The following is a 25,167-nucleotide window of genomic DNA, read 5'->3' as shown; positions in this document are numbered from 1 at the left end:
AGGCATCATGGTCTAATAATATGTCTCATTAATGATAGTAAGCATGACAAAGCCAGAGATGACAATAGATTCCTATTTCTCATCTTGACCCTTAAAAGAAATTTGGTTTACACCAGTTTAGATTTGGTTTTATGGTGAAGAATCAATAGTCTTTAAAAAACTAAATAAATATAAATAAAAGAACCAGCATCCTCCCCTCTATCAAATCATTTCTATATCTACACACACACATGCATGTGCACGTGCGTGCATGTGTGTGGGTGGGTGGGGGAGGGAGGAGGGGGGTCAGTATGCACATGTGTGTGATTACATGGGTGTGTGGGTGAGGTTGCACAACATATTATTAGACTATATTTTCTCATCAATTAAATAAGGAAACAATAGAAATGTGTAGAAAAAAGTAGAACATACTAAATTTTCTTATCAACTAAACAAGGAAACAAGGGAAATGCATGTCACAAACAATACTTTTAGAAGTGGATTGAACTATCCAATTGGACCATCAAGGTGGCCACTTTATAAATATTTATCATCTTCAGCCCATTTTTGGGCTGAATCGGTCAAAAACTGGAAGGCCCGGCAAGTGGACTGCCTACCCACATGAACTAGCCAATTTTAGGAAAACCATCTGGTCCATTCATTATATATGAACTTTACAATGACATCATTTTGAAGTAAACAATGCCTTGTTGCTCTACCCAATTTCAGAAATCCCCATTCCCAGTTTCATGATGTGTGGAATCTGGAGTGTAGATTGTGGAGATGTCACCATCATCGTGAAACACTGAAACCTTGCCATTTTGATCTCATCTCCAATAAGCCTTCATCTTTATTGCAATTTTCACTCTACAATAAAAATCCCCATTTAGAACCAAAATCAAGAAAAAATCAACAAAAACCCTCTCACTGTTTTCTGAAAGAGGAAGGACACTCCAATTTCCCATCAACCAAATAATCTCACCAGTAAACACCCCACAAAGGATAAAAAATAAAAAGTGTCAACAGAAATAAAAAGAACTTCCATTTCCCAGGACTTTTCTCAACTTTCCCAAGAACCAAACAGAGATAAAATGCATACCATCAAGTAAAAGCACTGCCATCTGTGGCCCACTTCAGAGAGCTGGTCTTAGCTCCAACCCTTTCCTCTGCTTAGGGCCAGCCATCTGAAAAGGTCTAGACAGAGAGTGGAGCAGAGATTGAGGCTTGAGAATGGAGATGAAGAGAGAGACTGCTTTGATTTTTAACAAGAAACAATGAAGGGAAATCAAAAATGCTTTTGCAATATATAAATTATATTATTTATATTTAACTTTTTATAATTACTTTAAATTTTAGTAAAATATAAATTACAGGTTATGATGTCATGCTAACATCATTGCTCAACCAAGATTGAACCAAAGGTCTCAATCAGAGACGCCTAACCTGACAATTTCTCTGATTCAATCACCAGTCCCAGTCTGAAAACATTGGTTACAACATACTGTTATATGAAATTTTCTGCATGCAAAAGTGTGTTTATGGAAACTTGTATTATTATATTATAAGTGTGTGTGTGTGAAAGCAAAATATGAAATTATACCAAGTCAGTTCGTCAACTAAAGAAGGTAACCATGCAAAAATAATCGATGACATTTTACAGCAGTGGGAAATCAACAAATGATAGCAGAGCTACAGTAATAATGGGAAAGCAAAGAAGATAATTAAGCTAAGGTTTATATTTGAGTAGGTAGCAAAAAGCCAAAAACTGTAATGGAAAGGGGGAAAAAAAAAAAAAAAGCTTCAATGTACTGTAAGTTTTGGGAGTTTATGAATTAATATATAATGGTTAGTTGATTAAAAGGGATAAAATAATTCTTTATTCAAAAAAATAACCTCCACCTTCTTGAAACATGAAATATGACAATTTTTTAGACAAAACCACCTTTCATCAATTGTTTCTATACCCATCTCATACCAAAACACTTTTTGAAAAGAAAAAAAAAGGCAGGTATTAATATCTAATGAGGTTATATTTATATTTATAATTTTCAAAAAGTGCCAGTTATTTTACAAAATAGGGACCATTTGTCCTTTTGGAACAAATAATTTGTATATATAATGACAGGTATTTTCACATAAATAACGAGTGTTAAAATAAAATTATAATGTACAAATGTAAGATGGGAATGAGATAGTCCAATACCCCAAGTCAAGTTCTGCAATTATTCTATTACCCACTTTCCCACCCTGCTTGTTTAAACTCTATTGAATCTCACTAATATAGATAGGAAGGTCATGGGAAAAATCAGAAAAAAAAAAAAAAATTATCATTAGGTAAAAACATGCATACCACTCACTTTATTATACATTAAATATATAAGATGTCAATTATGACATGCATAATAGGACATGGTAATCCCATGTCCACCCATGCGTTGGATATGGTGGGCTTACCATTTAAGCACATAATTCGCACTGTAATGCTACGGATAGCAATGGGATGTCTTTCTCAAATTCTTGAGCATGGAGAAAAATGCTCTACCCTACTCCCAACCTAAAGGGTGAATAACACTTCTTTTAGTCACCAACAGAAAAATGTAATAAATAAAAATAAAACTCGTGCTCCTCTTTTATCCCACCGAGCAACCAAATGAAAGGATCTCAAGAATAGAAAAATGATAATACCAAGAACATTATACTAAATTTTTTCAGCAACCAAACAAGGATAGGGATGTCTAGGGGGTGGATTATGTATGGTGTAGTCAATAATCCCAGCCCCACCTCCACTATGAAGGATTTTCCACCCCCAGTTCAGATCCTGCAGGTACGTTCTCAGCAAATTTATCAAATTGCAATTGCAAAAACAGATGCTCCAAAATGTCTAAAATGAAAATTCACCCATTATGGAATTAGAAAAGGGGGAAAAAAGAGATTGAGGTTGAGTTGATGCAGGAAATCAAAAAATAAATAATAATAATAATAAAATAAATAAATAAACAAAACAAAGACCAATCCATAAGCAACATAACATGAAGATTCAAAAAGAGAGTACTCACGAGGATTCAAGATGATGACAGAGTTAATACTAGAAAAGATGTTGACAAAGACACCCAAGAGTATCCACATGGTCACATGCTGAGTGAGGCTGAGTTGAAGTTAGGTTTGCTGGGTTAGGAGGCAAAAGGAGTGGAGAATGGAGAAGAGAAAATTGATCTTTAGGGTGTTCATATTGGAACATTTTGAAATCCATAGAAGGTGGTACAAATGACATTAAAAATATAAACAGGGAGAGGCATGCCAACATAAAATCTTAACCTTGGGTCAAACTCAGTCTGGATTTCAAAAACCTCCCCAAACCCACCCCTAGCCTGAAAATGGCTTCCCCAAACTCGTTTACATCCCTAAACAATGAAAAAAAAAAAACTATATAAGAAAAGCTGAAATAAAAAAATAGTTAAATATCTATTTAAACTTACCTCATCCAAATGGTTGTCTTGGTGATAGCACCATTCCATGAATAATGGATTGTTCAGAGTACTATGGCATCAACAACAATAGTCACTGTAACAAAGGTAAAAGAAATAAGATGATTAGGTTAAGCACGAGATTTTAGGCAACAAGGACAATAATGGGAATGAGAAAAACAGACTACTAGATTTAGGGTAATTTGGGGGTTCAAGTTAATATACATTATGACATAGCTGTAATTATTCATGAAAACAAGAGACCAGGCAAGGCTATGATATTCTGATTTGAGGGGGAATGAGGCAATCCAGCACTAGACCTAGAGCAAGCCCAAATCAAGTTCTATAATTTACTCTCAAACACATCTGACTTATTTAAAATCTACCAAAACACTTTAATAGATACAATGTGGGGGGTACCAGAAAAATTGAAAATAAAATCTCATCCTTAGATAAAGCACCCACACCACTTGCTTTATCACATACAAAGTATGAATGACTTCTCACATGATAGTGCAAGATAATCACATGGCCACCTATGCATGGGATATAACGTGTGTGCATGGGATGTAATGTGTGCATGGTCATGCTAGGGATGGTAATGCATCAAAGCATTTTCTTTGAGATTTAAAATGATGAAAAAGAAAAAGGAGAGAGTGCAGGTTACAAGGATACTATCTTGCATGAGAAACAAGGATGTTGGCTCACTCCTTAATGTACCTTCAAGGCAGGTAAGCTCTTCTAATTAACATCACACCAGTCCTTCAATCTTACTATGGCCCCATTCAAGATTCAACTATGCCAGGATCAGTTATTTTAGACCCCTCATTGCACTGAAACCAGGATTCCAGTGTTTCACATTGATTATTCAAATTGCATTGGCCCATTGGATGACTCAAACCCCTTAACTCCATGCACCATGTCATGCCTCAATTATGTCCCACCTTGATCAAATGATACAAGACATTGACTAAAGCAAAGCAAGTTTTTCTTGTGTGTAACCCTGAGGGGTAGCTCAGTTGGTCCGGCCTTGGGTTTGCTCCCCAATAGTCACCAGTTCGAGTCCCCTCAGGGCCACTGGAGGTTTACCCGGTCGTTAACTTCAGGGCTCCGTGGGATTAGTCGAGGTGCGCGTAAGCTGGCCCGGACATCCACGGTTATCAAAAAAAAAAAAAAAAGTTTTTGTGTGTATATAGGCTAGTTGACACATGTGGGACTACCTAGAAAACAGATCAACGTACCAGCATCCTTTGTCTGTGTGCCTTTAACCTTTTCTTCAAGTATCAACTGTGCTCTTTCCACATGAATATCCAGGGCCCAAACAGGTCATGATCATATTTCTCAATTCATTGCGTTGAACATCAAATGATCCCTTAAAGCCACCAATTAACCATTTTATCCACTAAAACCAAGTTCCTTAGAAGATTCAACCCCAGAGAAAACAAAATCAGTAAAATATCAAGTTTGGGGCCGTTTCACATTTGTTTTGCCGAAAAATATTTCTCAGATATATAAGATGAATCTCAAGGTTCACCTCTTAGATTTTTCAGTAACAATTAAGCCTAATTAATTTGAGTCCTCCCATTTTTCAAGAAACCAAATACACAGCATAAGTTACCACCATTTATAAGACGAAGAAAATATTTCAAACCAAAAGCCATACCTTTAGTACTGGTCTGAAATGCGACATCCCCAATCCCCCGCTCAAAACCCTAGAGATAGATTTTACGGAGGCAACAAATTGAGCAAGTGGTGACTATAAAAGCAACTTGCCCATGGTAATGATACAAATAATGTTGAATCTCTTCATTGTGTATGATATTGTACTTGCTCATGCTGGAAGACACTGGTCAACTGTGATACAATCAAGGAAAGTACTTCCCTTATGCTTCAATAGTTCTATTTGTGAGGTAAGAAAGATAAAATACAAATAATATTTAATCCTCAATATTAGGGCATGAAAGTTAAACAAAATTAAATCACTAAGAACATAAAATGGATAAATGGTAGTTACTATTAAAATGTCTAGAAAAAACCGAAACGATAAAAATATTTACCAACTTTTATAGATAAGAAATAAGAACATGATCATACGTAAGATGTATCTCTAACATATGCACCATAGGATAACATATTCACTTGTACTACCACTATAAATTTTAATTTAGGCAACACTTTCTAATAATATGTATCATTAATGACACACAGTGTGCATCATAAAGCTAGAGATGACCATAGGATACTTTTTTCTTGCCAATGAACCAATATTTCTATCAAAGAGAAAAATAAATAAATATAAATAAAATAACCTACACCACTCCCTCCACCAAACCATGTACATTGCTACATGCGTGCATGTGCACATATGTGTGTTTGTGTGTGTGTGTGTACACATGCACTCAAGTGGGTTTGTATGGGGTAAGATTGCAAAACAAATTATTGTACATTGTGTGTGTGAAAAAAGCACAGCATAAATTATATTAAATCTCTCACCAATTAAATAAGAAAACACAGCATGGAAAAAAACACATGTTGTTGTACTAAAATTTCTGATCAACTAAATAAGGGAATAATGGAAATGTGTGACACAACATATTATTATACTACCTTTTTCTGCATGGAAAAGTTTGGGAGAGAGCACAAAATAACATTGCACCAAATTTTATGTGAGCATGAAAAGGCATAAAATGTTACTACATTAGATTTTCAGATTTTCTCATCAACAAAATAAGGAAACCATGTGGAAAAAGAAGAAAGAGAAGAAAAAAGAACTTCAATCATAATCTCGTTCCACATGAAAGCCAGTTTACAGCAGTGGGAACTCAAAAAATAATGGTGTAGTTGGAGCTACAATTGGAAAGCAAAGAAGATCATAAAGCTATGTATTATACTTGAGTAGGTAGCAAACACTACTATGATAAGAACAAGAAAGACTATTAAATTTAGAGTGGGATTGGGAATTTAAGTATTTATATATGATGAATAGTTAAAATTATTCATGAAAATAGAGTACTAAAATAGAATTACAATATACAGAAAATGGGATGGGATCAAGGTAGTCCAATACCCCACCCAAGGCAAACCCAAGTCAAGTTCTACAATTTATTCCTAAACCATCCTACTTGTTTAAATTCTATCAAATCTTACTAATACATATAAGCATGTTACAAGAAAATTTCATCAATAAGTAACACATGCATACTACTCAGTTTATTTTACACTAAATACACAAGATATCACATATGGCACACATGATAGTACATGATATTCATATGCAACCCTGTGCATTGGATATAATGTGCCCCACAATTTAAGCACACAAACACATGGTAATGCTTAGGGATAGCAATGGGGTGCCCTTCTTCCATTCTTTACCCTAGAGAGAGAAAAAAAAATTGCTCTACCCAGTTCCCAACCTAAACATAGGGTAGGATGGCTCAACACTTCTTTTAGTCACCAGTAGGAAAATGTAAAAAGAAAACAGAAAGTGACCAAAAAAAAAAAAAAAGCCCTCATGCTCCTCTAGTCCCATTGAGCAACCAAATGAAAGGATCTCAAGAAGAGGAAAATGACAGGCAGACTCATGTAATAAATACCACACCAGTTTTTCAGTTCTATGTATGGCCCTTATTCAAGATTCAACTACACTAGATTTTGTCATTTTAGACCCTCATTGGATGCCGGAACCTGGAATCATTTCACATTGTTCATTCAAATAGAGCTGACCCATTGGACAACTTAAACCCCTTAACTCCACACATAATGATCACAGGACATTGACTACAACAACCAACCAAAACCCAAATGCAGAGCAATTTTTTTTTTTTTTTGGTATCAGATTTCTCCACAAGCTTAAAGGCAGAATACAAATGTTCATACATGTTTATAGGGTAGTGGACATGTGCCAGCCTACCCAGAAAACAGAACGACATACCCGTGTCCTCTGTCTATCTTTAACTTTTTTACACTTTTAACTCCTCTATGAAGTTCCATGGCCCAAACAGGTCTTAGCTTTGTGTTTGCAGAGTTCATATTCTTGCATTGACCACCAAAAGTGATTGCAGATGACAAGCTGTGAGTCTCACTGTTCCTCATCGGAGAGGCTGGTAGGTGTTATATCCTTGTGACTTAATTCGACCAACAATGTCTTCACACCTCTTCAAAACATTTAACATCCTATGAAAGAAGTCTATTAGGTGTGCAGTGGAGGTGTGAACATTATTTGTTGCATCAGGTTGGCCATATTGCCGCACATTAGGAGCTTTGTCAAAAGGACCAACTTCACTTTTCTCTTGCACATTTGGAATCTGGAAGGAATGGGAAATGAGAGGAAGCATAGGTGGAGTAAAGACCTGTTGGAAGTTGAAGTTCTTAATATTGAAATTAGTGGAGTTGTTGATGTTTCTATTACTAGCTACTACTGGCTCTTCCGTAGCACATTTTTCCCCACCTAGCATAAATTTGACAGGAGGATTCTCAATTGGAACACCTGTGGTGGATGCTAATGCAGCACCCAGTGGGCTCATCAGACATGACTTGAGCTGGGCCCTTGGACGGAGAGAACACCCAGTAGGTTTGCCTGCTCCTACGGAATTCAAATTTAGAACCCCATTAGCTGTTTTCTCCACAATCAAGTTGATTGATTCAGGTAATTGAGGAGCCGATGCTTCAATGACTTTCAAGTGATAATCAACCTTCATATTGCCAAAAAGGGAACTGTTCCGCATGGCGAAACTATATGCTGCCTGGGCATCACGTTTGTGTTTGAACACAACCTGACACATTGAGGAGCTCCAAAATACACGTGTGGCAGAGTGATCCAGAGGCCCAAAGCGTGCAAATCTTGCTTTCAGCTCAGGAATTGAGGGTAATGTTGTTTTAGGAGGGAATTTCATCATTAACATTGTAGGTTCAGCAGTCCCAACCTGAGCTTCTAGCTTCAAATCATTTATTCGCTTTGGAACTTTCATACTCAACACCTTCTGATCCATTATACATTCAGCAGCCCTGATTCGAGCTCCTAGCTTCCTGTTATTCATTGGCTTTGTTGGAACCATTGTACTCATCTCCTGGGGATTGCTTCCCTGGACCTCCAGAGGCTTCTGGTGACCAGATTTCTTGACCACATCTAATGACTCCAGCTTACTCAGTCTTTTAAACCCCTTTGTAGACAACTCCTCCCCAGAACCAGCGATGCTACCATTTTGACCAGCCTCTCCATGATCTTCAGGTTTGAACTGTTTTTTCCTTGGTGTTGGTTTTGAAGTATACAATTGGTCCATAGCATTCACACAAGGAAGCCTCTCAGCAGCCATAGCAGTGGAAGGAGATATAGTGGTTCGAACTTCAACTGATTTAACCTCAGTTGGATGGACCTGGGGCGAGCTTTTCTGACAAATGATGGATCTCAGTGGCAAGAAGAACTGCTGCACATTTGCAAGAGTATTCTGTTCAGAACCATGAAAAAGATCACAGGCAAGAGCTAGCAGATCATGGAGTAGTTGAGGAAGGTTGATTTCAGTATTTCTCAGATAGGCCATTGGCTTAGCAACCCCAGAATCAGATGAAATGGTAGTGGTAACTGCATTGTCCTTTCCCTGTTGATCAATCTGTGAGTCATTACTGTGACCCAAACCAGCTAAGCTGGATTTTTCAGAAAAAATTGTCACTAATGCTTTAGTTTTTACAGTTTTACGACGTTTTAGTGGATATACCAGGCCTGCTTCTGTGGAAAACTCCTTCTTCTTTTTCTTCCCCATAACAGATTGATTAACAATCATTGACTTACCTTCCAAGACAATACTACTCGTAACAAGAACTTTATAAGGAGGTGGTAATCCACCAGCCAACTGCAAGCTATCCAATGCAAGACTATTTTCATCTGTTTCTGATAATGATGAGTGAGGTTGCTGAAAGCTTTGAGAACCATCCAAAGATTCTGCAGCATCCAGTTTATAGTCATCCATCACTTCAGCTTTCCTTTGAAACTTTAGACCATAGGATTCTGACATCCTGGACAAATCAAATCCATAAACTTCAGCAGGCAAAACAACTTCAGTCATGTTCACCTGGGCGTCAGCTGAGCTATCATTTGCAAGTAGTGGCTGCTTGTCTACAGCTATAACCTCTTTACCAGTAATACCTAGACTAGGAATTGTACTTTGACTGCCAACAGCAACAATTCTATCCTGCATCCCAGGATACTTGGATTTAACAGAAATAGGTGAACTTCTCTGCAAGACATAATCTCCATCTACTAATGCTGTCACTCCCTCTTCAGACACAGATGGAAGAAAGGACCTTTGTTGCTCTAGGCTAAAGTTGACTTCTGATACATCTGATTCATCTATCTGTTTGACAAGAGAGTAGCATTTCTTCTGTTGGTCACTGATATTTATAGGCCCTGCAGAGCCGTTTCTTTCACCTAGAGTATCAGCAGCCTTGAGTGACTTGCCGAAGGGAGCTATATTAAAAGTAAATAAATAAATCCACAGCATGGGAAAGAAGTAATGTTAAGTGCTTTAATCAACAAAAAATCAAAGTGATATCCTTAATCACAGACAGACATGAAGATATAAACCATACAAATTTTACCCAAGGACCCAAGCCAATACCCTGATGAAAAAGGTTTGGGAAAACTAAAAGCAGGGTGTGGACCCACATGGACAAAGTTGGGCTTGAAATTTTAAGTAAAATGGGACGTAGACAAATTGGGGATATACACATGGCCACCTCGTAAAAGAGTATCAAATTATGCAAACTTCCTACACTGTTACTATCATGTCCATCCTCTCATTCTTTGGGGATGATGCGGTGCAAACTTGAAAACATGTACGATACAAAATGTATAGATGATCCAATGATAACTGAGTTAAGAAAATCTTTTACAAGCTTTTCATAAAAATCGGGTTGCAATTTGAATTTTTTCTTTTTTTTTTCTCTCGGTAATCAGTAGTATTTTTAGAAGTTTACGTGCTGCATGTTACAAAGAGACAGTTTACCCCAAGTCTGAGATGCCCACCACCTCCAAATATACAATGAATAGCATTCTCCAAACTGCAATATGTAAGGCATCCACCTAAAGTTTGGCAGATCATATTTGCTCAGAAGAATACTATAAGGCATTTGGGCAGCTTCTTTTGGAAATTGTAACAAATAACATAATACAGTGCAAAAAGAGATTTGATACATAACAACAATAAAAGAAAAGATGGTAAATTAAAATAAACTCATTTCAGGTTATCCTGAAAAAATAGTTTTAGAATAATAACAAGCACAAAAATGTTTTAAATCCTAAATACCAAGTCAGGACTCAAGTTGACAACATCGCCTGAAAATGTCAAACTTATTTAAATCTAAATTTCACAGGAGCTACTTGATCAATCTTTAGTTAGGATCTTCACCGCCTCCAAAATTTTGCACAGGGATGAAATATTGGAAAACTGAAGAACATATAATTATTCAAAAAAAATAAAAATTAAATTAATAAAAATAAAAATAAAATAAAATAAAAACTAGGGAAAACAAAACTAGCAATACCTTGAGATAACACTTTTTCCTGCTGACCTAAAACCTTAGTTAAATGGCCAGAATGTTCTGGAACCCCCAATGCTTGGAGGTATGGTTCATCAATCTCCTTAAACACTGCCTTCCTATAAGCAAGAACAGTAGATGCATTCTTGATGCAATCAATGCTTCTTTCAGCATTGCTAAATGGCATCATGGCTATCTCCAGCACAAAAGAATGCATCTCAACAGGTCGAAACCCATCTCTTGCCCTTTTAATTTGTTCTGCTGAGTACAACCCCTGATGTTCATACCCATTCACATGAACCGAAAAAAATCCTTCAACAGAAGAAGATAAAAAACTGTTAGGGTTGCAACAATTACACACCAATCCAAGCGCTGCTCTTCGAGCGGCCTCATTCACAGCCTCTTCAACGGAACTCACAAAAGCATCAGCATTTGTTTGCTTAGATTTCTCAGCATAGTGAGAATCAAATGGGACAAGCTCCACAGGATCGAACCATCCATAGCTATCATCACCATAAAAAGAAACCAATACATGACCCTCTCGCTTTGTCCTCCGTGCAGCGGGCTCTGCAAAACCTTCATCAAGTATCTGCCCTGGCCACCAAGGATGTGATTTCACCTTTCCCCACACCATGTCTCCCACTTCATACCCACTTCCCAGTGTCTTCATCGTGACTTTTTTCAACACATTGACCATTTTTGTATTACTGCCTTCATCTACTGTGTAGTGCAAAGAATCAGAACCCAACGCCCTTCTAGTTTTTAGTAAGCACATTCATCATTATACATACTGAGAAACAAATTAGCAGCATTAACAACTGAATCAATTTGTGCAGAATCAATCTGATAACACTAGAAAATTATTAATGTTTTCCGCTCTTAAATACACCCAAGACCCCACCTTCTGAAATCCTAGCTCCAGCTCCACCCTCCAAAGGAACCCTAGTTGCCTTAGAACCCATCTTCATGAACACATTTCTCAATTCATTGAGTTCAACGTCGTACACTCCATTAAGCCACCAATAAACCGTTTTATCCACTAATCCAAGTTCCTCAGAGGAATCACCCCGAATCCTCTGTTTGGCTGCCAAGAGAATGCAAAGAAAAATAAATTAAATTAAAATTAAAATTAAAAAACACACAGCTAAGAAAATTTTGAGAAAAGGAAAAAATGTTAAAAGAAAATTATTTTTTTCCCATATTGGATTTACAAGGGAAATTATGAAAGAAAAGTAAAATATAATCAAGTTTGAAGGATATAATCATAATTTATTAACTTTAAATCTATTTCTTATTTTCCTTCATTCTATTTTTCCTCCCTATTTTCTATCCCCAAATTTTTCTCAAATTTTCTAATAGCCAAACGTATGGTAAAGCTTCATCTCTCACGTTTCTCAGTAAAACAATCAAGCCTAATTAATTCGACTTCCCTCATTGTTCTAGAAACCAAAGAACAAACAATCATAAGCCACAAAACTCATTTTCCTTCTTCTTCTTCATACATTTTCTCAGCAACCAAACGCACAGCATAAGTCCCCACCATTTACAGTAAGAAGAAGAAAATGCGTCAAACCAAACGCCGTACCTCTAATGCTGGTCCGAAACTCCGCATTCCCCCCCTTCCATACTCAAAACCCTAGAGAGAGATTTTGGAGAGAGAGTACAGATTGGGCGGGTAACTGGCGACTATAAACGGAACTTTGGCGGCTTGGGCCATGGTAATGAATAATGACACTTCCTTGGCGATTGTTTGATACTTACCTGGCTCTCCGCTGTAATAAAAATATAAATATAAAGAAAATATTTGTTAACTATATAATGTTTCGAATTCGGTTCTAAAAAACATTTTTTAAATTTTATTTTTTAATATTTTATAAAATAAAATTTTTATTAAAAACTTTAAATGTTTTTAAATTATTTTTTATATTTTTAAAATAATTTTATATCTTTTACATTTATATTACTCATTTTGCATGCATGTATAATTGTTTTCTAAAATAATTATAAAAAATAATTAAAATATATTCTTTAAAAATATTTATATTATTTGTTTTGAAAAAAAATATTTATAATTATTAAACGTGTTTTTTTTTTAAAATAACAAAAAAAATGTTTTCAAAAATAGTTCTCAAATAATTCCTTAGGTTTATTCTTTTTAATGCATAAATGTATTTATGTTTTTTTTTGTATATATTATTTCGTAGTGTAAGGTTGAAATAGAGGATAAGAACGTGATATTGATTTATTCACATCCGTTAATGTATTTTGATTTTGTTATAACGAGAATAAATAAAAAAATATATATTATCATAAAAAATAAATCTCGTTCTTAGTACGATTTTTATTTTTTCCCTTCACATTCATTTTCATAGTAACCTCAATTATTAGATGTGTATGACAATGTTTTTATTAAGTGTTTTTTTGGTTGAAGTACTTTATGTATAGATGTTTTTAAAATAATCACATGTCATATGTTTATTTATAAAATATTATAAGAATTCATTAATAATTTTATTTTATAACCAATAAACTTTTCATATCCAAATCCCTTAAAGATTCTTTATGGAAATTAAAACCTCGAGGTATTACATTAATCAATATTGAGTAAATCAAGTGTATTATCAATGGTATAATTTGAACCTGTTATTTAGTAATGATTTTAAAAAGTTGTTTTAACATTTTAATAATTTAAAATTATATTAATGAATTTCAATTTATAGTTGGGAAAAAACAATGAAAGTGGTGTTTTGGGTTTTTTTTTTTTTTTAATTGTATTAATAAATTTTAATTTTTGAGGTGAAAGTGTAAATAGAACAGATGCAAAAAAAGGTTTTTGTGAATTCATTTATAATTTCCTATATTATTTTATAAAATAAATTATAAGTTTTCCTTGATTTAACGGGATGATTGTCTTAAAAATAAGAATAAAAAAAATGAAAGAGATAAAAGAAAAAAAATATATAAATTTATAACTAAATTAAATCATATTTAATTTTTTTAAAAGAAAATTTACGGTGAAACCAAACATCAGAAAACTATTTTATTTTATATATTTTTTTCTTTGTTATTTTTCGATAACAAAATATATCCTAAAATAAATTTGTTTTGTTTTGCTCGGGATCTTACATTTTTGCTCTATCACTATATTAGTCACGAGATTTTATCTACTTTTGTAATCTTATAAAATTTATCGAAGACTTTAAACATTTTTCGTAACATTATATATTATTTATTTTTTAACGTAGGATGATTTTTGTATAACAATTTATTGGTAACTTATAATTTTACGGGAAATGTAAAATTATAATTTCTTGTAACATCACAATTTATTTATTTTATAACAAAATCACGATTAAGGAGAAGACTTGAAAAAAAGGAAAAACAAAGGAAAAAATTGAAGAATGTATCGAATAAAAGAGGCGGTGAGATACTGGCCCATCTGTTACTTTCCTCTTAAATCCCTTCAATATTTTCCTCTCTCGATATCCCGATACTCTTTCTTTCTCTATATATATTTATGGTTCTCTGCCCAATTTCAATGGCGGCTATTCTCCATCCTTTTCCATTTCACAGGTACCCTTTTTGACCCGTACAATCTCTACTTTTTACGCTTTTCCCTGTTCTCACAATAAGAGCATGAAAACCCTAGTTTTCCGGAGGTGGGGTTCCATTCTGCTTTGTTTGATTCCGTTTCATTCACTATTGTTTCATGTGAATTTTACGTGGGCCTGCCCAATCGTTTTTTCTCAAGATTTTCCACGCTTTTTGTTCGTCTTTCCCCCTTTTTTTTTGGATGGTATAAGGTGTGTGTAGGGGTTTACGGTGGATTTGAGGGTGTTTTTGCAACGGGTTTTTAGGTTATAGTGGAACTCGGGGGGGATGGAAGAGCCTGGGCAGCTGAAACGGGCGTTCATTGATGCTGCCGCGGGTGCAATAGCCGGTGGGATATCGAGGACGGTTACTTCGCCGCTTGATGTCATCAAAATCAGATTCCAGGTAAATTTCGGTTCTGGGTTTCTTAGTGATTGCAGAAGTTTGTTTTGGATTGGATTTTTGAACAGCATTGTTTCTTTTTATATTGTAGAACAGTATTCCTTTAAGGTGTATATGGGAAATGCAAACTTAAATTTGGGAGTTGGAGTAAGAGGAATTAGGACTAGGTTGTTTACCCCTATATATATATATATATGGATAAACAAAGATGCATTAATTATGGATAAAAATAACATGAGAAGGACGATGGTCCTCCCCACAAAACACTAGAAGCTGATCAAAGCATCCCTTTAAGGTGTATATTTTTTTTTTGATAGGCAAACACAGAAATATATTAGAAAAGGGCACCTTGAGGCTAACCCAAAAGCATACAAGGGACAAAAGGCACCTTAAGTCACAAACAAAAGAAGAGAAGATACAAAACCAACCCTCAACTAGCGCCTAGCCAATAAGAAAAACCGAGTAAAGGAAGAGGACCTTCATTTACAACCGACTTAGTCCACGACCAAAGATTACAAACAAAAGAATTTTTCAACCTATGAATCGAAAAATCCTCATTATCAAAAGCAATCCTATTTCTTTTCTTCCAAACCGCCCAAAAAAGACACAAAGGGGTTGTCTTCCACACCTTTCTACGCTTCTTGCCCAAGTTAAAGCCACGCCATCCAATAAGGATATCTCTAACCGAAAAAGGAATGACCCAAGTAACTCCAAAAAGGGCAAACAATAACTCCCATAAAACTCTGGCCCTGGTGCAATGCATAAGAATATGATCAATTGACTCTTCTTCCTCACAGCAAAGGAAGCATCTATTAGCAAGAATCCGACCCATCTTTTTAAGCTGATCCAGATTAAGCACCTTACCCCAAGATGCCTCCCAAGCGAAAAAGCTCACTTTGGTAGGCACACAAGGGCTCCAGATCATACCATTAGGGAATTGATCAACTCTTCTTGAAGCTAGATCATTATAAAGGGATTTGACTGAGAAAATCCCATTTGAAGTCTCTTTCCACAACATTCTATCTTCCAAAAGAGGAATAAGCCTTCTTCCTCGGATTGTCAAAAGTAACCTCTCCACCTCCTCCACCTCCCAATCGTTGAAGGGCCTAGAGAATCTAGGACACCAAACCCATTCCTCTCCCGAAGGATCCCAAAACTCCACTACCCAAGCCTCTTTAGAGGAAGCAAAAGCATACAAGGAGGGAAAAGAATTACAGAGGGCGAGGTTCCCACACCAATTATCTTTCCAAAATTTCACTCTTCTACCATTCCCCATAAAAAAAACGACTTTGTTTTGCAAAAGGGCACCTTCCTTCCTTATTTCCTTCCAAAAGCCTACTTCATAACCCTCCCTAACTTCTCTAGTAAACCAACCCCCTTCTTCCTCCTCGAACTTCCTACTAATGACCTCCAAAGATTCTCCCTTTCATTCGCAAAGCGCTAGTTCCACTTACATAAAAGGGCCCTATTGAGAGTAGATAGACGTCTAACTCCCAAGCCACCCTTCCTTTTGTCCAAACAAACAGTATCCCAATTAACTAGGTGAGGCTTCCTCTCCAAAGCTCCCCCTCCCCACAGGAAATCCCTTTGAATTTTTTCCAACCTTAAACTAACCACTCTTGGCATTCGAAGTAGAGACATCAAGTATATGAGCATACTTGACAATGTACTACGAATTAGAGTGATTCTCCCTCTTTTGGATATAAATTGCCTTTTCCACAAGGTAAGCCTTCTTCGAAATCTCTCTTCCACCCCATTGCAAATGGCCACAGACTTGTGGTTCGCCCCCAAAGGGATCCCCAAGTAAGAAGAAGGCAACCTTCCCACTTTACATCCAGCCTTGAGAGCCAAAGCCTCCATATTCTCCACTCTTCCAACCGACAAAATTTTACTTTTGTCCAAATTGATTCTCAAACCTGATATGGCTTCAAACCACATCAACAACCAGCTTAAGTAAACCATCTGATCTTCGGAAGCTTCACAAAACACTAAGGTATCGTCAGCGAACAGCAAATGAGAGACCAAGGCCCCATCCCCACTTCTTCCATTTACTCTACAGCCTGAAAAGAACCCTCCCCCCACTACTCTAAGGATGAGCCTACTAAGAGCCTTTATCCCGATCACAAAAAGATAGGGAGAAAGGGGTTCCCCCTGATGCAACCCCCTTGAACTGTTGAAGTAACCCACCGGAGTGCCATTGACCAAGACAGAAAACGATGCTGTAGAGATGCACCAGGAAATCCACCCGGTCCACTTCTCCCCAAAACCCATACTTTGCATTACAAACAACAAAAAATTCTAGTTTGTATGATCGTATGCCTTCTCTAAGTCCAGCTTGCATAACACCCCACTCTCATTTCGTTTCAACAAGGAATCTATTGCCTCATTGGCAATAAGGGCAGCATCGAGAATTTGTCTTCTTTCAACAAAGGCATTTTGAGCTGAAGACACCACCTTTCTCACTACCTTCTTAAGCCTGTTAGCTAACACTTTTGCCAACATTTTATACAATCCTCCCACCAAACTGATTGGTCTGAAGTCTCTAAGGTCCTCGACGCCTGCTTTTTTTGGGATTAGGACCAAGAAGGTTGAATTTAGGCTCCTAACAAATCTGCCATGCTTGTGGAATTCTTTCAAAAAACCCATAACCTCTTCTTTGACAAAATCCCAACCAAACTGCCAGAAACTAAGGGGGAAACCGTTTGGACCCGGAGCCTTGTCCCCATTCAGATCTGAGAGAGCAGAGAAAACCTCTTCCTCTGAAAATACCTCCTCCAGTCTAGCTGCTTCCTCATCACCAATCCTATTAAAGTTCAAACCTTCCATAGATGGGTGCCAACCCCCCGGATCAGTCAGAAGGTCCTTAAAAGCTCCAACCACTCCCCCTTTAATTTCTTGCTCCTTAGTTAACCATGTTCCATTTATTTTAATCTTAGACAGACAGTTTCTCCTTCTATGGGAATTGGCCATCTTATGAAAGAAGCCTGTGTTTCTATCACCCTCCCTCAGCCACACTTCTCTTGATTTTTGTCTCCAAGAAACCTTCTCCATTAGAGCCCATTTTTCGAAATCCCCCTTTGCTTCCTTTCTAGCTTCCAGTTCCTCCATTGATAATGGACGCAACTTCTCCTGAGCATCCCACAAATCCACTTTGTCCAAGGCCAATTTCTTATTCACTCCCACCTTCCCAAAAACATCCTTGTTCCAAGACTTTAAGATAGCCTTCAAAGCCTTCAATTTCTCTGCAAGGATGAAACTAAAGGATCCATTGAATCTTAGACTTTGCATATGGGAAATGCAAACTTAAATTTGGGAGTTGATGGAGTAAGAGGAATTTGGACTAGGTTGATACATGGATAAACAAAGATGTGTGTTAATTATGGATAAAAATAACATGAGAAGGATGAGGGTCCTCCCTACAAAACACTAGAAGCTGATCAAAGTATCCCTTTAATGCGTATATGGGAAATGCAAACTTAAATTTGGGAGTTGATGGAGTAAGAGGAATTAGGACTAGGTTGGATTGAACTATGATGAGGCACAAACTAGGCTGGACATAACCAAGATGAAGGACAATTCACCAAATCATTAGTAGCAGAACAACGACCTAAGGAGCAAACTATTCATCTTTTTTTTTTTGTTGTTGTTCTTAATACCATGATTTAAGCCATCCAATGTTATTGCTTATTTGTAGGGTTTTGTGCTCCCATTTCAGACTTTTGGATGAGGAAGCAGTAGGCCTTTATGATGATAGTAACTCTATGGGGAATGTAGCAATTCTACATAACATAATCCTTCAACTCAAGAAAATTGTTCTCTGTACCATTTGACAGGTTCAATTGGAGCCCACTACTTCATGGGCTTTGTTGCGGAGAGATATACATGGACAATCAAAATACACAGGCATGCTACAAGCAACTAAAGACATTTTTAGAGAGGAAGGTTTACCGGTATTTATCACTCCCCTTGTAATGGAAAATTGGATTAATGCATTTATTTACTCTTAGTTTTGTTTTGGCTCATTTTATAGAGATTAGGCTTCTACATGGATGACATTTATGAACAATCTGTCAATTTCTGTTTTGAGTTGCTTATTTTCTTTAGCAATCAACTTCTGGAATCATGTTTGAATTCAATTCAACTGAATCCAGAAATTTATCTAACCAATTTGGTCTTTTGCTTCATATTTTCTTGAGAATAATAGTGATTCCCTCTTTAATTAACTAGTTCCAAGCATTAAGTTTGTCTTAACTTATAGGTTGACATATACCTTTCTACTAAAAGTGAGGTTGAAGATTTAACTATTTGAATCAGGACATTTGAGGCCCAAGTGGGTGGCCCCGCCTTTCCAAATATTACCTGATGATTTAGCATTTTGAATCAGGTCTTTGAGGCCTAGGCGGGTGAACTTGTATTTCTAAACATTCCCAGTAGCTCAATGTGATTCTGGATTGCAAGATCTCAAATCAGTTGTCCTAGGGAGGGTGGTGGAAAAATTAAATAATTATTGCTATAGTTTATGAAATTAAAATCCCTGCTGGTCAGAGCCTCAGGCTTCAATGACTACTTGTTTATTTGTTTCTTCTATTTTTGTTCAAATAACTTCACTGTTATCTGTTGAGCTTAATATAATGCATCTATGCTGACATGGAGTTAAAAAAAATATATTCATATTTGGAGGTTATAATGCTTGACGCAAGTTTAGGGAAGCTGTTTTGAACTTCATTCCTCTCCTGTCTTCTCTTCATGTACATAGTTTATAACTTCCTGATACTAGCTTAAATGTTTTGTTACAGATATCATGCTAATTTTAGGAATCCATGTCCTTTTTGTACATTTTATTCAAGATAATTGCTCATGACAGGGTTTCTGGCGGGGTAATGTCCCAGCTTTACTTATGGTTATGCCATATACTGCCATACAGTTTTCGGTGCTACACAAATTGAAAACATTTGCAGCTGGTTCTTCCAAATCAGGTACCCAACATCTACCATGGATAATTGTGTAATTCCATTTTACATTGATAAGGACTTCTACTTTACAGGGCGGATCATGCACATTATCTTCTTTATCATTATTGTCATGCCCTATTTATTTCTTGGATTTTTGTTATTTTTCCAGCAATGTTTTACTCCTACACTAATGTTTAATAGTACATGGGTAATGATTGTCTCCATGCTTTTTGAAAAAGTGGTTTTATGCTTAATTAGATTTTACAACTTCCGATTTAATTTTATAATATTCAAAATATGATTTGTATTGTTTGGATTATTCTAAATGAAGTCAAGTATATTCAGCTGATTTTAGCTCAATATTCCAATCAGTTTGATTTACTGGTGACTTAGTTAGAGCTCCTACATTTCACCAAATGAAAAGGATTTGACTTGTTTAAATGCCTTCTCTATTGGAAGTGGTTGCTGACTTTTCATGTTTTTTCCTTCATAAGTTGAAGCTAAATGGGGTTATAAGTTAATTACTGCCACGGAATCCTCCAATTTAATGCAATGATTGAGAACATGTTTTGATATCTTCTGGTAAATAAGGTGCTGCATTAGGGGTTTAGTTGTGTTCCTTTTAAATACTGTTCAGTATAAGCTTTAGAGGGTCTGCATGCTGTTAGACATGTCAAGACATTGATTACTTGGGAGTTTCTACTTTGAGTAAATCTTGGTCTTTCTTCTGTTTCTCACATCTTTAGCATGTAATGACCCGCTTCTTGTTTTGGTCGGATGCAGAGGATCACATTCATTTGAGCCCTTATCTGTCTTTTGTCAGTGGGGCATTAGCAGGATGTGCAGCTACTGTTGGATCATATCCGTTTGATCTTTTACGAACCCTATTAGCCTCACAGGGTGAGCCAAAGGTATAGCATCTAAATATGTGCAAACAACTGCCCCTTTGTGTTTTTTAATAAAGTAAAAATTTTAAACCTTGCAAACCATGACAATTTTTTTTGTGGTTAAAAAAATGAGAGGAAATCACATTTACCTCCCCTTAAGCTTCCAAATGATTTCAGGTTGGTTGCTAGAATGTCATTACATCCCTTGCAGTTTACTGGTTTTTAGAAGGGAGCTTCCTTCTGTCAGTTGACCATAATTTGCAAAAAGGGATCATGTCTTTGCCCCTTTAGTGAGGCAAAAGCAAGGAGCATTTTGATTTCTTTCCTTTCTTGAACACTTTCTCTTCTCTACAGCTAAACATGCCCTAAAAGAAAATGAAAAATAGTACTCTTTTTGGAGTGGTTGCCTAAGAGGGTCTAAGGGAGCAGCTATGGCTGCTTTTACAGAGTTTTGGTGCTGAATGTAGTTGACTCCATTCCAGTGAATGGAAATGCGGTACATGCAGCCGTAGACCTTGAATCGTGTCTCAAGTTGATGAATAAGCAGGCAATCATAGGCCAAGTGGTCACTTAATGCTGATGTCATTGAAAGGATACTCAACTAACAGAAAGGATGTTCCTATCAAATTCGGTAAACCACAGAGAAATTATTGCTATTTGGGGAACCTTGAGGCAATTTCTACCATTTAGAATATCTTTAGGGGGGTGAGTGTGATTTTCTCAAGAAGATTAAAAGTTGGTGCTAATAGTGGAGTTCTAATTGATAATGCATTATTTATTGTTAACGTATCATGTGTTGTTGTTATTTTGTTTTTTAAAATTCTTTAGCATCAGCCTTTGCCAATTATTCATCAACTTCAGAGCATGTATTGTGACGCATGATTATTTTGCTGTTTGCTGTAAAAGATAACTTGAATCCTCGAAGAGGTCTTCGTGCTTTCCATCATAAAACATTCTTCATACTCTCCTCATGGACTATGAGTGCAGTAAAAAATTTGTAACTGAATGATTCAGAAATTGGGGAAATCCATTAATGTGAGAATCTCTACATGCATGTAAGTGAAGATTCTTGTGAATACGCTTAGATGATGTACCTCTCTTCAGGTGTATCCGAAAATGAGGTCTGCATTCCTTGATATAATCAGAACTCGTGGCTTTCAAGGGCTGTATGCTGGGTTGTCACCAACGCTGGTTGAGATTATTCCTTATGCTGGCTTGCAGTTTGGCACCTATGATATGTTTAAACGCTGGACCATGGTGAGTTTCTATTAATCCCTTCCATACTTTGAATCAATTCTTCCTATTTTAAATGTGATTTTGCTGCCTTGACAAAGTGAAGTCTTATTAAAATGAGGGACCAACAGTTTTGAATATCAATTCATCAAACTGGTTAGTTGATATAATGGTATGTTTGGTATAAGATGATCTATTGGGCCAAGCTGATACTCATTAGGCCTGAAATTGTTTTCAGATTAGCTTGGTTTGAACCTGGGCTGAACTAAGCTTGTCAAAATATTTGGCCTGACCTTGAGTTAGTGTGTTGTTTAACCTGTTCTTAGCTCAGTGTAAAGCTTGGCTCAACATAAAGTATCTTAGTAATTTTTGTATCTTACATGTATATTAAATATTTATAATCCTGTATGCTTTGGGACTCCTCATGGGCTCCTTTCTTTTAATTTACCTTTTTGTTTTATCTATCAAAAAAAATGTGTATTAAATATTTATATTGTATCCAAATTGTACAGCATTTGTTTATGTAGATGGGTAGGAGCTTGCATTATGATATTTTAGTTTCAAGTTCAGGTTATTGTACAGCAAACTGGAATTCTTTTACATTGTAACTAGGTTTTTTCATGAAAAAACAAAGAACTGTTCAACTCAGATTGGTCTGAAGCTCATGCTAGGTTTGAGATTGGATTAAGGAGTGTGAACTAAAAATGGGTTAAGCTAAGTTCAAGCTTATGATATTGTTGTTTGGGCTGATCTTGAGTGACCATCAGCCTGGCTCATCCTGGCACAACTGATAAGCCTAAGTAGGTCCTGTATACTTGGGGGTGCTGTTTTGGTGTCTCCCCTACATTTATATACACTTTTTGCTCTTACCTATCAAAAAAAAAAAAAAAAACAGAAGAAAAAAAGCCTAAGTAGGTGTGCAGTGCCATAGAAATTTCTGCATGATGCATTAGGTTGTTTGGATGCTATGATGTTTCAATGAAAGGTCAATTCAAGCTTGCAGATTCTTGTTGTGAACTTGGCAATTGTTGGTTTCATTGCCTGCATTCTGAGGATTTAAGTTCTGGTTTTTTGCTCAATATATATAAAGCAGAACCTCAATAAATTGTTAACCTCGATTAAAAAATGTTTTTTGTCAGTCCTGAATTGGGACCAATGTGCTAAATTTATAATTCGTTAAACTTATAAGATAATATATTATAGAAAAAATCTGTGTAGTTTCATATATGACGATTTGATTTGGCTAGGAGGCCTTTGTAAAAAATGTGTCTAGTGTTATTTGCTTAAACAATGTAATGTTATATTTTTGGAAACTAAATACTTTGGAAGAATAAGTAGATTCATGAATTTTACTTGTCTAAACAAAATACACAGAAAATAGTTAGTTTGTAAAACGGAATATTTAATTCACTCAATTACAATAAAATGATATTACATATGATATTTTGGAAAAATAAGGAATACCTTGATAAATTAATAATTGCTTAATTAATATATTTTCCTTGGTCCTAAGGTTATTAATTTGTTGAGGTTTAACTGTATATACCTTAATACTCACCCTGTGCGATAGCATTTCCTTGCCAGATTCTGGAGTCTCCACCTTTTTGTGTCATTCATTGGTTTGCCATTTTACAGGTGGCTTGTTTGTAGTCCAACATAAAAGTGTTGTTCTTTCTTATTCTTTTTGTTTATATGTTTTGTTTTGTTTCACTTTACATTTTGGACAAGATCTGTTTGAGCAAAAAGAGATTAATTTTTGGAGTTAAATTGGATTCTTGATGGATGTCTCCTTTTGCTTTGATCAGTGTTATAAATTCAGGCATATTGTTTTGGGACCTCATAAATTTCACTGCATTTCCCATAGGCCTGGAACCAGTACAGATCTTCTAATGCGAACCTAACTGGTACAGATAGCATCTCAAGCTTCCAGCTTTTCCTTTGTGGATTTGCAGCTGGCACATGTGCCAAAGCAGTCTGTCATCCACTTGATGTGGTAAAGAAGAGATTCCAGGTACTATCTTTGTGAACTAAGGTACTCCTCCTGTACACAGCATTAGCATATTAGGCAAAACATTAGGATCGTCTTGATTTTAGTTTGGCCATGTCAGGGTTTCTATTTTTTTTATCTTATGAAAGATGAAACACACAAATTGTTTAGCAAGAATCTGAAGCAGCTAAATTTGTTTTGATTCATGCTATAAATTTTATAAACTAAATGGTAGCTTGTTGACTTTGATAACCACTTGGCTGGCCTCTTTGAGCATTTTCTGTAGCTTGGTAAGAGGTCATTCTGTAGTGGTCCACACACCAACTACAAAATACATTCAAGTGGTTCTTTTATTATTTGATTGTCAACTCAAGATGATTTTTTAGTAGGAAAATGAACACTAAAAGGCCATCACTTGTAATGTGGGGAATCCTGCCCCAACCTCAACCCCCCCCCCCCCTCTTTCATACACATTCATGGACCTCAACCTAAAGAACTCACATAGATAACTCTTCTTTTTGGTTATTCCAGATTGAAGGACTACCAAGAGATCCAAAGTATGGGGCTCGGGTTGAGCATCGTGCTTACACAAATATGTATGATGCCCTACGACAAATCTTGCTTGTGGAGGGTTGGGCTGGTCTTTACAAGGGCATTGTCCCATCAATTATCAAAGCTGCACCAGCTGGTGCTGTAACATTTGTGGCCTACGAATTTACATCGGACTGGCTAGAGTCCATGGTGACTTGACATTGACTGATTCTTTATGCAGGATCATCTCATTCTTTTGCTCATGTTTATTAGACGACCCTTGTAGAAGGAACACAAAGGGTCATAGCTATACCATTTGATTCATAAAGCATTGGATTATAGCCGTAGCCGGTTATGGGGAGAATGGCAGATATTCGATGAACTTTACAATTTTAGATCACCGGCTCACATGGAACTGAATCCAAGTGCTAATGGTGCTGTTTCTTTGAGTAGGTTTTCAATAGTGTAATGCGGCTGCCTTTTTTTTCCTTTTTTGTTTTCTTCCGGCCATGGAATTTTTGCAAGATGTAGAATGTTATACTACTCTTGATATTGTCCCTAATCATATTCATAATGCAGCTCATCTTAATTGGATAGCCAGTCCACAA

The 25,167-nt window shown here is 36.3% G+C and overlaps 2 protein-coding genes and 1 long non-coding RNA gene across 7 annotated transcripts; 1 reads left to right on the top strand and 2 right to left on the bottom strand.

The window, feature by feature from the left end:
• Window positions 1–481: 481 nt before the first annotated feature.
• On the bottom strand, window positions 482–6,745 carry LOC117915396. Its single transcript, XR_004651380.1, has 5 exons — window positions 4,685–6,745; window positions 3,456–3,540; window positions 3,036–3,380; window positions 1,079–1,173; window positions 482–846 (listed from the first exon to the last, which is right to left on the bottom strand). It is a non-coding gene; the product is annotated as an uncharacterized LOC117915396 (long non-coding RNA).
• Window positions 6,746–7,116: 371 nt separating this feature from the next.
• On the bottom strand, window positions 7,117–12,676 carry LOC117915395. 4 transcript variants are annotated; one of them, XM_034830973.1, is made up of 4 exons: window positions 12,562–12,676; window positions 11,878–12,060; window positions 10,983–11,766; window positions 7,117–9,906 (listed from the first exon to the last, which is right to left on the bottom strand). In XM_034830973.1, the coding sequence occupies exons 3-4, from the start codon at window positions 11,749–11,751 to the stop codon at window positions 7,535–7,537; spliced, it is 3,141 nt and encodes a 1,046-aa protein (XP_034686864.1). In that variant the 5' UTR covers window positions 11,752–11,766; window positions 11,878–12,060; window positions 12,562–12,676; the 3' UTR covers window positions 7,117–7,534. The 4 variants fall into 4 exon arrangements, with proteins under 4 accessions (XP_034686864.1, XP_034686862.1, XP_034686865.1 ...); XM_034830971.1 differs by having other exon boundaries at window positions 10,983–12,060; XM_034830974.1 differs by having other exon boundaries at window positions 7,117–9,867; window positions 10,983–12,060.
• A 1,751-nt stretch (window positions 12,677–14,427) lies between these two features.
• On the top strand, window positions 14,428–25,159 carry LOC117914333 (mitochondrial thiamine diphosphate carrier 2-like). Of its 2 annotated transcripts, none has more exons than XM_034829632.1 (8): window positions 14,428–14,549; window positions 14,834–14,972; window positions 18,803–18,919; window positions 19,834–19,945; window positions 20,705–20,832; window positions 21,913–22,065; window positions 23,906–24,052; window positions 24,560–25,159. In XM_034829632.1, exons 2-8 carry the CDS (start codon window positions 14,856–14,858, stop codon window positions 24,776–24,778), a joined length of 993 nt encoding a protein of 330 aa, XP_034685523.1. In that variant the 5' UTR covers window positions 14,428–14,549; window positions 14,834–14,855; the 3' UTR covers window positions 24,779–25,159. The 2 variants fall into 2 exon arrangements, with proteins under 2 accessions (XP_034685523.1, XP_034685524.1); XM_034829633.1 differs by having other exon boundaries at window positions 14,780–14,972.
• Window positions 25,160–25,167: the final 8 nt, after the last annotated feature.

Source organism: Vitis riparia, chromosome 5, assembly GCF_004353265.1.
Source record: "Vitis riparia cultivar Riparia Gloire de Montpellier isolate 1030 chromosome 5, EGFV_Vit.rip_1.0, whole genome shotgun sequence".
In the NCBI taxonomy this organism is placed as follows: domain Eukaryota; kingdom Viridiplantae; phylum Streptophyta; class Magnoliopsida; order Vitales; family Vitaceae; genus Vitis; species Vitis riparia.
This window is presented reverse-complemented; position numbering and strand designations above follow the sequence as displayed.

What these genes read in the sequence shown, in the direction of transcription:
- LOC117915395 (XM_034830971.1), bottom strand. Translation starts at nt 11,751, where the DNA reads ATGTGCTTACTAAAAACTAGAAGGGCGTTGGGTTCTGATTCTTTGCAC. An exon ending in GGAAAAAGTGTTATCTCAAG is followed by an intron (nt 9,907 to 10,982) that starts GTATTGCTAGTT and finishes CTTTTAATATAG; the next exon opens with CTCCCTTCGGCAAGTCACTC.
- LOC117914333 (XM_034829632.1), top strand. Translation starts at nt 14,856, where the DNA reads ATGGAAGAGCCTGGGCAGCTGAAACGGGCGTTCATTGATGCTGCCGCG. An exon ending in TTAGAGAGGAAGGTTTACCG is followed by an intron (nt 18,920 to 19,833) that starts GTATTTATCACT and finishes TGCTCATGACAG; the next exon opens with GGTTTCTGGCGGGGTAATGT. An exon ending in TGGTAAAGAAGAGATTCCAG is followed by an intron (nt 24,053 to 24,559) that starts GTACTATCTTTG and finishes TGGTTATTCCAG; the next exon opens with ATTGAAGGACTACCAAGAGA.